Here is a 16,322-nt window from a genome sequence, read left to right as displayed (position 1 = left end):
AAAGTTCTGAAACATACTGTTTTGAGGGTTTCAGATAGAAAATTTATGGTACTTAACAAGAGGCAAAGTGGGCTGGGTATGGTGGTTCACACCTTTAATTCTAGCACTCTTGGAAAGCTGAGGCAAGAAGATTACTTGCACTCAGGAGTTCAAGACCAGCCTGAGCATGAGTGAGTTCCATCTGTACTTAAAAAAAAAAAAAAAGAAGAAGAAGAAAGAAAAAACTAGCTGGGTGTGGTGGTGTGCACCTGTAGTTCCAGCTATTTGGAGGCTGAGGCAGGAGGATCGCTTGAGCCTAAGAGTTGAAGTTGCTCTGAACTAGGCTGACACCACAGCACTCTAACCTGGAGAAACAGTGAGACTGTCTCAAAAAAAAAAAAATGCAAACTAACATAGTATTTGTCATATTCTGGTTTTTGTGTTAAATAAGGTTAGTGTATGAATAAGAAAACATGCAGTTCAGACCATATCCCCCACATTTAATGTGATTATTTGAGGGCATGGTAATGTCTTTAATTATAAGCAGAGTTAATTTGCTAAGAGTTTCAGTAGATAGATCAATCACAATTGTGGGGAGGATGGAACTTGCTTCTGACTCTGAAGTAACGTTTGTCATATCTTAGATCTTTCTGTGATAAGCTGGCTCATCTCAGTTCCTGCAACTAAAACCTGAGTCCTTGTGAAAGGTGGGCTTGAGTTTTAGATTCTCTTTTAATTTTCAGAACTTTTGGTTCCATGCCTTCCTGTTTTAGAGTAGACCCACTTGGGGTCTTAGGTCTAATTTGCTTTGTCACTTTGATGAGGCTGTGTTTCCAGAGGTGAAGGTAAAAGACAGGGTTCATATTCCTTCTGTGCCTCCAACACCAGGATTCAGCACCAGATTGGTGCTAAGCTTTTACTCTTTACTTTGTTAACTTGGACAGGTTGAGAAATTTAATAGTTGGGTATAGCTGCACATGTTGGCATTTCTTCCTTTGGGTGAAGTTTGAACAAGGTTGATTATCCTTTATTTAAAGTATAGATGTCTCTCTCAAGATGCCCCTACAGGGCTCAGTCGCGGTGGCTCAAGTGGCTTAGGTGCCTGCCACATATACCTGAGCTGGCAGGTTCGAATCCAGCCTGGGCTCACCAAACAATGACGGCTGCAACAAAAAAATAGCCGGGTGTTGTGGCGGGCACCTGTAGTCCCAGCTACTTGGGAGGCTGAGGCAGGAGAATCACTTGAGCCCAGGAGTTGGAGGTTGCTGTGAGCTGTGATGCCTACTAAGTACTCTACCCGGACAGCTTGAGGCTCTGTCTCAAAAAAAAAAAAAAAAAAGTGCTGTAACAGTATTAAATTGATCCTCAAAGGATGTGGCAGTCTTTAACCCTTCCTCAGGTGCACTCAGCCTGCTTTAGAAGGATCCTCCTGGGATGGTGCCCTTTCTCCCCATTCCCACATTTCATCATAAATCATTTTATTGTGTTTAGGATGTTTTATTTTCCTTTCTAGTGAGGGAGAGTAAAAAGTGTTAGGTACTGTACTGGGGGCACACCCACATGATGTGTGAAAAATGAAAGAGACCAGATAACCCATCTCTCTTTCCCTTTTTTAAAACTTTGGCACTGATTTTCTAGGTCAGCTTATAATAAAGAGTTTGATTTTTTATGCCTTTGTCCACAGAACGATTCTTCTCAGTGGGAGTTTCTAGGCATTCCCCACTGCCTCAGGTCTGTAAGGCACTACGGCTCCTTACCTGCACTTTCCCAAATAGTGTGCCTTGAAGTCACGGTTCCTAAGAACTTCCATTCAGTGCTTATCAAATAGAATTGCTGGCTGGTGATCTCAGAAGCCCCTGACCTACCTCCCTCTCTTCTTTGTTCTTTTCTTTTTAGTCTTACTTGTTAAACTAAATTTGAAACTTTATTTGGATTTCACTAGTTTTTCCATTAATGTCACCATCTCCCCCAGCCCCCCACCCACTGAGATCCTATCCAAGGTGCTATTTATGTATTTATTTTTTCGAGACAGAGTTCTCACTTTGTCTTTGCCCTTGATAGAGTGCTGTGGTATCATAGCTCACAGCAACCTCAAATTCGGGCTGAAGCCGTTCTCTTGCCTCAGCCTCCCAAGTAGCTGGGACTACAGGTGCCGGCCACCATACCCAGCTATTTTTAGAGACAGGATCTTGCTCTAGCTCAGGCTGGTCTCCAGGCTGGGAGCTGGGGCGATCTGCCTGCCTTGGCCTCAGAGTGCTAGGATTACAGGCAGGAGCCACTGCACCCGGCCCTTCAGGGCGCCATTTAGTTACTGATACCCAGCCTGCTCTGGTCTGGGACAGTTTTTTAGTCTTTTCTTGTTTTTCATAGTCTTAAAAATCTTGAAGAATACTGGAATACTGACTAGGTGTCCTAAAGAATGTCTCCCAATTTGGCTATTTTTGGGCTCATTTTCTCATGATTAGACTGGGGCTGATTTTTGGAATAAATATTGAAAAGGTGAAGTGCCTTTCTTGTCATATCATATTAGGGATATATGGTATCCATATGACATCATCAGTAACCTTTTTTCTGGGCTTCAGCTGCATCTTTCATATTTTTCTAGTATAAAGTTAACATTTTCCGTTTTCTACATTTTATTCTTGGAAGTAGTCACTAAATCTAGTTTACCCACAAGGGAGAGAGGGGCAGGAGTTAAGCTCCACCTCCTGTAGGCAGATGTATCCATCTAAATTATTTTCAGTTTTTTTCTAAGAAAGATTTGTCTCTTTCTTCAGTTTATTTAATTATCCAGTCATTTATTTACATCAATACAGACTCAAGTATATTTATGCTTTAACTTATAATCCAATACTATGTGATTTATTTAGTTCCCACAGTTTTCTACCTTTGGCCATTAGGAGCTCTTTCAAATTAATTCCTGTATCCCATTGATATATTCCATGTCCCTTTTCCTTTCAGGCTTATCTTGTTTTTTCTTAACCCAAGACCTAGCATTGGCCATTTTCCCAAGGAACCTGATTCCTTTCACTGGGAAATGGTATTTAAAAATAAGATCAATTCTGGATGCTGGGTGTGCTTGTTGCTCCTAGGCCTTCTGGCCCTCTTGGGATCAGTTGATCTGTTTTACTTTAGAAAATTATTATGGATAATTTCATATGCAAACACAATAGTAATTATCAAAATCTTATCATGGAACTCGAACAATTATTAATTAATGGCCAATCTTGGTTTCACCTATGTGACCTATATGATCCCTCTCCAGTGTCTCTCCCCTCCATTATTTGTAGAAATCCTGGTAACTATGTTATTTTACCTGCAAATATTTTTTATGTTATCTCTCTAAAAAGAAGGGAGGGATTTCTTTAAATATATTTTTAAATTGAGATATTGTAGATATAGTAGTTGGTAATTCATTTTTGTAAATGGTATTTGTGTAACCATCACCCAGATTGAGATCCAGAATATTTCTAGCCCCATAGAAGGCTCCCTAATTCCACTGATAATTTTTGTAAGAACTTTTGGAAAACAATTATGGCCACAGTACCATTATAGCACCTAAAAATATGTATGCACATGTATATATATATTTTTTTGAGACAAGAGTCTTACTATGTTCCCCTCTGTAGAGTGCAGTAGCATCACAGCTCACAGCAACCGCAAACTCTTGGACTCAAGTGATTCTCTTGCCTCAACCTCCCGAGTAGCTGGGACTACAGTTACCTGCCATAGTGCTCGGCTATTTTTAGAGATGAAGTCTTGCTCTGGCTCAGGCTGGTCTTGAACCTGTTAGCTCAGACAATCCCTATGCCTCTGCCTCCCAAAGTGCTAGGATTACAGGCATGAGCCTCTGTGCCTGGCCCTGCACCTAAATTTTTAACAATATTTCCTTAAAATAGTCATTTGTGTATGTTCCTTCTCAACCCTCCTTTCCCCTTGCCCCTTTAACATATTGGCTGACAAAACCATGTTGCTTGTTGTGTAGTTTTTCACAGTCTGGGTTTTCCTGAGAGTATCTCTGTGGTCTCCTTTAACATGTTTTTTTACAGTGGCTTTTTTGGGGAAACTTGTCTCTTACTACTGATAAGGTAACCAGAACACAGTAATGGGCAGTGATTCTGTTCTTAGAGAAACTTCATCAGTAAGATGGTTTTACCAAAGATACACTATATTGTCCCTAGCATCTGAGTAACGTTCTCCTGCCTTGTACTGCTACTTAGGTCTAGATGATTCCTTCAGAAATTTATATCCTTTCCAGAATCTAAGTCTTTTAGAAAAACTAAATAATTATAGGTAGGAGAGAATTTTGTTATTCTTGGTTTTGTTTTCCTCCCTTCTAAAGATTAAATGATGAGAGGGTGGTTATAAGGTAGTACAGTTAAACTTTTTTTTTTTTTTTTTTTTTTGTAGAGACAGAGTCTTACTTTATTGCCCTCCGTAGAGTGCTGTGGCGTTACAGCTCACAGCAACCTCCAACTCCTGGGCTTACGTGATTCTCCTGCCTCAGCCTCCTGAGTAGCTGGGACTACAGGCACCCACCACAACGCCTGGCTATTTTGCAGTTTGGCCGGGACTGGGTTTGAACCTGCCACCCTCAGTATATGGGGCCGGTGCCCTACTCACTGAGCCATAGGCGCTGCCCTTAAACTTTTTTTTTTTTAATTTTTTTGAGACAGAGTCTCACTTTGTCACCCTTGATAGAGTGCCATAGCATCATAGCTCACAGCAACGTCAAACTCTTAGACTCAAGTGATTCTCTTGGCTTAGCCTCCCCAGTAGCTGGGACTACAGATACCTGCCAAATACCCGGCTGTTTTTAGAGTCAGGGTCTCGCTCTGGCTCAGGCTGGTCTCAAACCTGTGAGCTCAAGTAATCCACCCACCTTGGCCTCCCAGAGTGCTGCCCAGACACCGTGGCGTCACAGCTCACAGCAAACTCAAACTCTTGGGCTCAAGTGATCCTCTTGCCTCCACCTCCCAAGTAGCTGGGACTACAGGTGCCTGCCACAACGCCCAGCTATTTTTTGTTGCTGTAGTCATTGTTGTTTTAGTTGGCCCAGGCTGGGTTCAGACCCACCAACCTTGGTGTATGTGGCTGGTGCCATAACCACTGTGCTACGGGCGCTGGGCCTCAAGGCACATAGCCCTGTTTTGTAGCTATGTCAGAATCTTCTGTGTACAGGGCTAGCAGTGGTTAAAGTTCTGACTGAATGATTTGCAGTACAGAAAAATGGATGAAGCTATAAAAATAATTTGTCGTGGTTGTGTTTGATTTGCTAAGTTCCTCTTTTCTTCTTTTTATATTATAGATCAGCTTGAACGGGTCTTTTTACGACTTGGCCATGCTGAAACAGATGAACAATTACAGAATATTATATCTAAATTTCTTCCTCCTGTTTTACTCAAATTATCCAGCACCCAAGAAGGAGTACGCAAAAAGGTAAAAATGTTGGAACAGTTGGGTTAATTAAATGGTCATTAAATGGAGGATATATATTATCAAATTAATTTTCTGTTCCCATTTTGTAAATCTAGGTTTGTGAGCCTAACTTAATGGCCTTTCAAAATGGAAAGTAAGTCTAGTACAAGCTTTCATGATTTAAAAGTGGGTTTTGTTTCCTTAGGCTAGCTATATTTAACACCAACTGTACATTTGGCATTAGTGCCAGATAATATTTAGTCTGGTGCAAAAGTAACTGCAGTTTTTGTATTGTTGAAATTTTCCATTTGATACTGGAATACGTTCTTAAATAAATGTGGCTATATTATAAACATAATTTTAATGTATATTTCTTGCATTTTTTTAAATGACTTATTACTTGCTGTTTATATTTACTTTGGACTATGAAATAATGTTAGATAAGCAAATTTGAACAGTTTTCTTATTTGAGTTCAAAATGGGTCTTAAAGTGCCAGAGACAATTTGCAACATCAGTAACGCCTTTGCCCAGGAACTGCCAACATATAGTGCAGTGGTAGTTCAAGAAATTTTGCCAAGGGGATGAGATTGTTGAAGATGAGGAGCATAGTGGCTGGCTGTCACAAGTTGACAACTAATTGAGGGCAATCATCAAATCTGATCCTCTGACAGCTGCGTGAGAAGTTGCCAAAGCACTCATCATCACTATAGTTCAGCATTTGAAACAAATTGGAAGAATGAAAAACCTTGATAAGTGGGTGGTGCCTTATGAGCTGACCAAAAATCAGAGCAGGGTTGTCTTCTTTTATTCTGTGCAACAACAACGAACCATTTCTTGATCAGATTGTGATGTGAGAAGAAAAGTGGATTTCATCTGATAACCAGAGATGACAGCCTAGTGGTGTGATGGACAGGAGCCTTCAAAGCACTTCTCAAAGCCAAACTTAAACCGAAAAAAGGTCATGGTCACTGTTTGGTGGTCTGCTTCGGTCTGATCTCCTGCAGCTTTCTGAATCACAGTAAAACCATCACATCTGAGAAGTCTGCTCAGCAAACTGATGAGATGTACCAAACCCCGCAATGCCTGTAGCTGGCACTGGTCAACAGAAAGGGCCTAGTTCTTTTCCATGACCACATGTGGCAAAACCAACATTTCAAAAGTTGAACAAATTGGGCTGTGAAGTTTTGCCTCATCCACCATATTCATCTGACCTCCAGCTAGCCAACTACCACTTCCTTAAACATCTGACAACTTTTTTCAGAGAAAATACTTCCCACAACCAGCAGGATATAGAAAATGCTTTCAAAGAGTTTGTTGAATTCTAAAGCATGAAATTTTACACTATTGGAAGAAACAAACAATGTGTAGATTCCAATGTGTAGTGGTTCCTATTTTGACTAATAAAGATGTATTTGAGCTTACTTATAATGGTTTAAAATTCATGGTCCAATGCCAGGAGAAGTTGCTCATACCTGTAATCCTAGCACTCTGGGAGGCTGAGGCAGGTGGATTGCTTGAGCTCAGGAGTTTGAGACCAGCCTGAGCAAGAGTAAGACCCCATCTCTACTAAAAATGGAAAAACTTGCTGGATGTTGTAGTGGGCGCCTATAATCCCAGATACTCAGGAAGCTGAGGCGAGAGGATTTTGAAGCCCAAGAGTTTGAGGTTGCTGTGAGCTATGATGATGCCACGGCACCTTCCCCAGGGCAACAGAGTGAGACTTTGTCTCAAAAAAAAAAAAAAAGAGTCGTGGTCTAAAATTGCACTTAACTTCTGCACCAACCTAAATATAATTGAGATAATTATCCTGGAGTGTATGGAAACTTGGTCTGAGTTCCATCCTTCCATGCCCTTTATTCCAGTATGATGGTCAGGTGGTAATGGGGCAAAAGTATTCTTTAATCATTAGCTGATAGTGAATATAACCTTAATTAAAAGTAAGGGAAATAAACTTTTTTTTTTTTTTTTTTGACACAGTGTCTTATTTTGTTGCTCTCGGTAGAATGCTGTGGCATCATAGCTCACAGCAACCTCAAACTCTTGGGCTAAGCTATTCTCTTACCTCAGCCTCCTGAATAGCTAGAACTAGGTGTTTGCCATAACTCTTGGCTATTTTTAGAAATGAGGTCTCATTCTAACTCAGGCTGGTCTTGAACCTGTGAGCTCAGGCAATCCGCCTGCCTTGGCCTCCCAGAGTACTAGGATTACAGGAGTGAGCCATGGTACCCAGCCAGGAAATAAAAACTTTTAAAAGCGAAATATCGTTGTATAGCTTCTGTTTTAAGATTTTGCAAAGTACTGTAGTAAGAAGTTGGACGTTGCATCAGTATTGTCATTTTTAACCTTTCTGCATTTTCCATCCCAATTTGTAATATAATTTGTTAGTTTTCTTTAAGTATATTTATATTAGACCTTCTGGTCTTTGAGCTATTCTCAAGTTTCATTCCTTGGGCTGTTCTATTGATCACAGTGACTTCTTGGAGGTCTGGCCTGGTTGGTTTGAATAAAGAAAGAATAACTTTAAGAATGTCTGTTCTGTTTGCTGTAAGGAGTGGGCATTCTTGCCATATATTTCACACATCTGCTGTTAATCCTTTGCTGAGATAAATGCGTATTTGATCATGTTTTTCTTCTGTTGAAGACCTTTCTGTGGCCTTCTGTTATCCTAGCAGCTCCAAAGGGCCTTAATATTTGATTATATGGATTAAAATAAATAAGATACCTTTTCTTTTTTTTTTTTTTTTTTTGAGACAGAGCCTCAAGCTCTCCCCCTGGTTAGCGTGCCGTGGCATTACAGCTCACAGCAACCTCCAACTCCTGGGCTCAAGCGAGTCTCCTGCCTCCGCCTCCCAAGTAGCTGGGACCACAGGCGCCCGCCACAACGCCCTGCTATTTTTTGGTTGCAGCCGTCATTGTTGTTTGGCGGGTCCGGGCTGGGGATTCGAACCCGCCACCTTAGGTGTACATGGCTGGCGCCTTAGCTGGTTGAGCTATAGGCGCCGAGCCAAGATACCTTTTCTTGAGTTGATTTCTGTTTGTTTAGCTTTATCAAACTTGGCTATTCCATCTAGCAAATATTTATTGAGTGCCTTTTCTATGCCAGGTGTTGGGAATACTTTGTATGTTGGTGAATGAAAACATCTCCAAGTTGGGGGGACCCATATTAAACAGTCAGACAAGTAGGACGTAGCCATAAGTTTTGATATATGCTAAGATGGAAAAATATTCCATGAAAGAATATATTTGGGGACTTGCTTTAGATTGAGTGTGGGAATTAGGGAGGACTCTGGTGTGTAGACAGTAACTAGGCTGAGAAATGGGGAAGACCAATGCAGACAGAGAGGCCCAGGCTTCTGAGCTGGGACAGCGTATAATACCTTCGGGGAGCTCAAGAAGGCCACAGCAATGACCCCAGTGCATGAGAAGGAAAAGTGAAAGGAAGAAATAGGGCTTCCAGGGGCACTGATTTGAAAGAGCATTAATGATAGAGATGCAGTTACTCCGGCCGCTGAGTGGAGGAGAACTTGGAGTGGAGGCCGAGGATAGATACTGGGAGATGAAACAGCCTGTGTTTTTAAGTAGTACTTTACATTTACTTATCTTAGGATATTTTTTGTTTCTTTGTTTTTTTTCTTTCTGTAGAAAATTATTATTATTATTTTAAGTATCACTTTATTTTTATTTATTTTTATTAAATGATAGCTGTATACATTAATGCAAACATGGGGTACAGTGTTCTGTAGAAAATTATTCATCTCTATCCATCTGCTTTCCATGTGTCATTGTGTCATTCACTTTTATCATACTATGTATTTTTTTTTTTTGAGACAGAGTTTCACTATGTTGCCTAGTAGAGTTCCATGGCCTCACAGCTCTCAGCAACCTCCAACTCTTGGGCTTAAGCAATTCTCTTGTCTCAGCCTCCCAAGTAGCTGAGACTACAGGCGCCTGCCACAATGCCCTGCTATTTTTGGGTTGTAGTTGTTATTGTTGTTTGGCAGGCCTAGGCTGGGTTCGAGCTTGCTAGCTCCAGTGTATGTAGCTGATACCCTAGCTGCTGAGCTACAGGCGCTGAGCCTATTTTTTTATTTTTTAAAGATGGGGTCTTCGTCATGCTGGCTGGAGTGTATTGGCCTAATCAGAGCTTCACTGCAGGTTTGAAGTCCCGGGCTTCAGTGATCTTCCTGGCACAACCTCTCCAGGAGCTGAGACTACAGGCATGCACCACCATGCTTGGCTAATTTTTTAAAATTTTTTGTAGGTAGAGGTAGGGTCTTGCTATTGCCCAGCCTGGTCTCAAACTTCTGGCCTCAAGCAATCCTACTACCTTGGCCTCCCAAAGTGTTAGGATTTCAGGCAACACTGTGTCTTGTCTTTTTATTATTATTATTTTTTAAAAATAAATTTTGTTGTATATATTTGAGGTTTACACACTAGCTGTAGAACACACAGACTTTTAAGATAGTTATTACAATGAAGCAGATTCACATATCTATCATCTTACCTAGTTACTTTTTATGCTGTTATTCTTAATATTCTCTTATTTTTTCAAATGGAGAAATATTCTCATTTCTAATTCTATTGGTTATTATAACCAAAGGTTTAATCATTTTTATGGGCCATGTTAAAAGGAAAAACTAGTTTGTAGATTACGTTTTTTTGGTTATATATTTTGCTTTTGTATAGCTTAAGTTAATTTTAGAAGTGTGCCCGTCACCCAGAAAGTGTGCATAGTACTTGTTAAGTGTGGATTTACCCGTCCCCTGCTCCCCCTCCCACCTACTTGAATTGCAGTAAGTTTTGTTTCCTTACATGCATATAAGTATTGATCAAGTAGTTCAAATTTAGTGTGCATGGTGGTGGCTCTTTTGTTTTTGTATGGATGATACTCCTTGGGATACATATACCACATTTTATCAATCCATTCATGTATGGAAGGGCACTTGGGTTGTTTCCACACCTTGCGATTATGAGTTATCTGCTATAAATGTTCAAGTGTAAGTGCCTTTTTTATAGAATGCCTTTTTTTCCTTTGGGCAAATATATCTAGTAGTGGGATTGCGGGAGCAAATAGTATTTCCATGCTACTTCCATAGAGTTTGTACCAGTTTGCAGTCCCACCAACAGTGTGTGAGAGTTCCTTTCTCTCCACATCCACGCCAGCATCCAGTTAGGTGATATCTCAAAGTGGTTTTGATTTCAATTTCCCTGATGATTATAGATGTTGAGCTTTTTTTTTTTATTTGTTGGTCATTAGTCTATCTTTGAAAGTATTTGTTCATGTCTTTTGACCACTTTCTACTGGGGGTTGTTTGATGTTTTTTTGGTTTTCTTTTGGAGACAGAGTCTCACTATGTTGCTCTGGGTAGGGTGCTGTGGCCTCACAGCTCACAGCAACCTCCAACTCTTGGGCTTAAGCGATTCTTTTGCCTCAGCCTCCCAAGTAGCTGGGACTACAGGTACCTGCCACAACGCCCGGTTATTTTTTTGTTGCAGTTGTTGTTGTTTAGTTGGCTTGGGCCTGGTCTGAATCTGCCAGCCTTGCTGGTGCCATAACCACTGTGCTATGGGTGCTGAGCCTGTTTGTTCTTTTCTTGCTGATTTGCTTGTTCTTTGTAGATTCTAGTTATTAGCCCTGTATAAGATGTATAGTGCATAAATATTTTCTCCCATTTTGTAGGTTGTCTATTTGTTCTATTGATTGTGTTCTTGGCTGTGCAGAAAGTTTTAAATTTGATCAGGTCCCATTTATTTAATTTTGGTGTTAGTGTGATTGCTTTTGTGCTCTTCATGAATTCTTTGTCTAGGCTTAGTGCCTGTGCTCAGTGGTTAGGGCACTGGCCACATACACCAAGACGGGCAGGTTTGAACTCAACCCAGGCCTGCTACACAACAGTGATGACAACTGTAACAAAAAATAGCCAGGTGTTGTGGCAGGCACCTGTAGTCCCAGCTACTTGGGAGGCTGAGGCAAGAGAATAGCCTAAGCACAAGAGTTTCAGGTTGCTGTGAGTTGTGACACTACAGCACTCTACTGAAGGTGACATAGTAAAACTGTCTCAAAAAAAGAAAAAATAAATTGTCTAGGCTCATATCTATAAGAGATTTTTCAGAATTTTCATCTACAATTCTTTTTTTTTTTTCTGGGGTAAGAGTTTCAAGCTGTCGCCTTGGGTAGAGTACTGTGGCGTCACAGCTCACAGCAACCTCAAACTTTTGGACTTAAGTGATTCTCTTGCCTCAGCCTCCCAAGTTGCTGGGACTACAGGCACCTGCCACAACACCCAGCTATTTTTTGGTTGTAGTTATTATTGTTTGGCAGGCCTGGGCTGGATTCGAGACGCCAGCTCCTGTGTATGTGGCTGGTGCCCTAGCCACTTGAGCTACATGTGCTGAACCTCTATTATATATAATTTTAAAGATATAAAATTACATTAAGTAAAATGTAATGAAGGTAAATATAATCATTTTGAACTTAATATACTTAATTTATACTGACAAAATACCATTTTTATTTGTTGGGGCATATCAAATTCCTGTTGGAAGGAGGGGTGTGCTGTTTAGTAAGTTTGAGAACTTCTGGAATTGGGAAATGGGATTCCTGTAGCTGAAACATCTTGTGTTTTAAGCATTGTGCTTAGACTCTTTGACATATCTTCTCATTTAATCTGCATGATAGCCTTTGAAATGTGATCATTTGAGTTTTATGGGTTATTGTTTGATTTTTTTCTGGGTTTTGATAATGTATAACCAAATTTAGGGAACTGACCAATAGACCAATATTTAAAGTGATAATTTCACCAGAAGAAAATTAAGTAATTCATTTAAAAATGAAAACAGCGGTGCCTGTGACTCAAGGAGTAGGGCGCTGGCTCTATATACTAGGGGTGGCGGGTTCAAGCCCGGCCCCAGCCAAAACTGCAAAAAAAAAAAAAAAAAAAAGACAGGTATGTAATTTAAAGATGAAAACAAATGAGATAAAAAATAAATAAAGCATGGAATCATGGGCGTGATTTTTTTCTTTTGTCTTTGTTTTTAGAGACAGAGTCTCACTTTGTCACCCTTGGTAGAATGCTATAACATCACAGCTCACAGCAACCTCCAGCTCTTGGGCTTAGGTGATTCTCTTGCCTCAGCCTCCCGAGTAGCTGGGACTACAGGCCCCTGCCACAATGCCCGGCCACTTTTTTGGGGTTTTTTTGCAGTTTTTGGCCAGGGCAGGGTTTTTGAACCTGCCACCTCTAGTATATGGGGCCAGCGCTCTACTCTGTGATTTTCTTTTCTTTTCTTTTTTTTTTTTTTTTTTGTGACAGAACCTTAAGCTGTCCCCCTGGGTAGAGTGCTGTGTCATCACAGCTCACAGCAACCTCCAACTCCTGGGCTCAAGTGAGTCTCCTGCCTCTGCCTCCCACGTAGCTGGGACCACAGGCGCCCACCGCAATGCCTCGCTATTTTTTGGTTACAGCCATCGTTGTTGTTTGACAGGCCCAGGCTGGATTTGAACCTGCCACCTTAGGTGTATGTGGCTGGCGCCTTAGCCACTGGAGCCACAGCCGCCGAGCCGTGATTTTCTTTTTTTTTAAAGCCTTTTTATTTTTAATTATGATGGGTATATGATACTTATACCTCTATAGGATTTGTATGATATTTTGATATAGATATACAATGTGAATTAATCAAATCAAATAACCTCAGGCATTTAACTTTTTTTTTGAGATAGAACCTCAAGCTGTCACCCTAGGTAGAGTGCTGTGACATCATAGCTCACAGCAACCTCCAACTCCTGGGCTTAAGCATGTCTCCTGCTTCTGCCTCCCAAGAAGCTGGGATTACAGGTGCCTGCCACAACACCTGGCTATTTTTTGGTTGCAGCCATCATTGTTGTTTGGCAAGCCTGGGCTGGCTTCAAACTCACTAGCTCAGGTGTATGTGGCTGGTGCCTTAGCCACTTGAGCAGGTGCTGAACTCAACTTTTTTTTTTTTTTGAGACAGAGTGTCACTCTGTTACTTGGGCTAGAGTGCTGTGGTGTCATAGTTCACAGCAACCTCAAACTCCTGGGTTCAAGGGATCCTCTTGCCTCAGCCTTCCAAGTAGCTTGGGACCATAGGCTCCTGTCACAACACCTGGCTGGTTTTTAGTAGAGACAGGGTCTTTCTCTTGCTCAGGCTTGTCTTGACTTCCTGAGCTCAAACAATTCATCCACCTCCACCTCCGAGAGTGCTAGGATTACAGGCACGAGCTACTGTGCCTGGCCTCATTTAACATTTACTTATGTTAGGAACATTCTAGGTTCAAAGTAAAGCCTAGCTTATTGATTATAGTCACTTTGTTGTGCTATCAAATATTGTTCATTCTAACTATGTTTTTGTATCCATTAACCATCCCCACCTTATCCCCTACTCCTTACTACCCTTCCCAGACTTGGGTAGCTCTCATCCTACTCTGTTGCCATGAGATAAATTGTTTATGATATTTAGTTCCACATATAAGTGAGAACATGTGAGATTTGTCTTTCTGTGTCCTTGGCTTAAAATAATGTTCTCTAGTTCCACTTATGTTGTCACAAATGTCAGGATTTCATTCCGTTTTTATGGCTGTGTAATATTTCATAGCATATATGTACCACAGTTTCCTTATTGATTCATCCATTGTTGGATGCTTAGCTTGATTCCAAATTCTGGCTATTGTAAATATTGTTGCAATAAACATGGGAGTGCAGATATCTTCTCAATATATAGACTCCCCCTCCTTTGGATATATACCACGGTAGAATTGCTAGGTCATGTGGTAGCTGTATGTTTAGTTTTTTGAGGAATCTTCGTACTGTTCTCCGTAGTGGTTCCAGTAATTTACATTCCCACCAAAAGTGTATGAGGGTTCCCCTTTTGTCCCCCCTTGCTAGCATTTGCTATTGCCTGTCTTTGTGATGACAGCCATTTTAATTGGGGTGAGATAATATCTCATCATAGTTATGATTTGCATTTTTCTGCTAACCAGTGGTGTTGAGTATTGTATACCTGTTGACTACTTGTGTGTTGTCTTTTGAGAAATATCTATTCAGATCCTTTGTGTGGGCATGGTTTTCTGTCGCCATCAATCCTAATTTTTGTAGAATACTCCTAGGAATCAGGCTAGATTAGAATGTCAGAAGAGGGCTGTTTACTTTAGCTTGGTTCCTCCTGGTTCTTTTTTCTTGTCATCTAGCTGTATCAGAGATATGGGCCAGATAGGAAATTTGGATGATATGAGGATGGGGAATACAAGTTTCTAGAGTGTGGAACATGATACTCTGGAAAGTATTTCTGCTCTCTGGAGAATATCATGTTCTACCTTGGCAGGCACTTTATATAGCTGACTGGTGCTCATATATGAGAGTTTGAAAAGGTGAAAAAACTGGGCTCTGGAATCACATCTTGACTATGCCACTTGCTGGCTCAGTAACCTTTGAGAAGTTAGTTAGTTCACTTCACTGAAGGCTCTGCTGCCTCATATGTACAATGGGAATGGGAAGACCACCTCATTATATAAAAGGAATGCAAAGTGCTCTGCACAAGTTTAGAGTGCACAGAAACACTTGATAGATGTTAGCTGTTTTGTATCATTCATTTAACAGACAGTGATCATAGATTTAGTTTTATTCTTAAACATAATTCATCTTTTTTTCTCTGCCTTTTGAACTTTTGCTGTCACTGTTGAACATCCTTAGTGCTTGCTTTGAGGCTGGAGCAAATTTTAGAAATGGAGTATAGTGCACATCTGGGCCTGCAGAATAATTACCTTAAACTCCTGAGTCTTTTCTTGGATGCAGCTTTCTAAAAATTTTACTTTTCATTGATTAACCTCTTACTTCTTTCTCAGCAGATAATCTCTCTTTTGTAGTAAGATTGAGGCCATTTGACCTAAGCCTCCGTACCTCCCTTTCCACCCATGCCAATTCCTAATTCTGCTCTCATTTTGCTACTTAGAAGTTTCTTACTTCTTTAGTGATATCAGGTGATCTTTAGAATGAAGTAAAATATGCCTCAGCATTTTGCTATAATTATTTTGTAATCCATACCCTGCTTTTATGAACTTCTAACACTTTTACACTTTGTTTGGTCAGATGCAATGTGCTGTGTTCTTTTAGGCTCTGATACCTTTTTTTCTTTCTTTTGTTGAGACAAAGTCTCACTCTCTTGCCCTGGGTAGAGTGCTGTGTGTCACCATAGCTCACAGCAATCTCAATCTCTTGAGCTCAAGTGATCCTCTTGCCTCAGCCTCCCAAGTAACTGGGACTGTAAATGCCCAGCTAGTTTTTCTATTTTCAGTAGAGACAAGGTCTTGCTTTTGCTCAGGCTGGTCTTGAACTCCTGAGCTCAAGTGATCCACCTGCCTCGGCCACCCAGAGTGCTAGTATTACAAGTCCAGCCCCCTTCTTTTTTTGAGACAGAGTCTCACTTTGTCACCCTTGGTAGAGTGCTATGGTGTCACAGCTTACAGTACCCTCTAACTCTTGGGCTTAAGTGATTCTTTTGCCTACCCACTGAGCCACGGGCGCCACCCTCAGCCACCTTCTTTTTTTTTTCTTTCCTTTTTTCTCTCTTTTCCCTTTCTTTTCTTTCTTTGTTTTGCTTTGCTTTACCCTTCCTTCCCTCCTTCCCTTCCTCTTTTTCTTCCTCCCTCTGCCCTTTCTTTTCCTTTCCCTTCCCTCCCCTCCCTCCTGTCCCTCCTTCCCTTTGTTGCCCAGACTGCTTTAGTGTCAGCCTAGCAGTATGACACACAACCTTGAACTCCTGGGCTTACGTAATCCTCCTGCTTCAGCCTCCCAAGCATCTGGGACTACAGCCACATGCCCCTGCGCTCAGTTGTTTGTTTTTGTTTTCTATTAGAGATGGGGTCTTGCTCTTGATCAGGCTAGTTCCATACCTTTTTTTTTTTTTTTTT

General features: G+C 40.9%; 1 protein-coding gene across 3 annotated transcripts in view; it reads left to right on the top strand.

Annotated features, from left to right (window-relative positions):
• The window catches only part of KIAA0368 (KIAA0368 ortholog), a 137,862-nt gene that overhangs the window by 34,845 nt on the left and 86,695 nt on the right, over nucleotides 1-16,322 (top strand). For all 3 annotated transcript variants that reach the window (XM_012802426.2, XM_023510479.1, XM_023510480.1), the window contains one exon: nucleotides 5,288-5,418. In XM_012802426.2, coding sequence (XP_012657880.2) covers nucleotides 5,288-5,418 — 131 coding nt within the window. The remainder of the gene's footprint in view (nucleotides 1-5,287; nucleotides 5,419-16,322) is intronic.

The sequence above is a fragment of the Otolemur garnettii genome, unplaced genomic scaffold (assembly GCF_000181295.1).
Source record: "Otolemur garnettii isolate 467f Iridium unplaced genomic scaffold, OtoGar3 scaffold00014, whole genome shotgun sequence".
Classification (NCBI taxonomy): Eukaryota; Metazoa; Chordata; class Mammalia; order Primates; family Galagidae; genus Otolemur; species Otolemur garnettii.
Note: the sequence above shows the minus strand (reverse complement) of the source record. Positions and strands in the feature narration are given on the sequence as shown.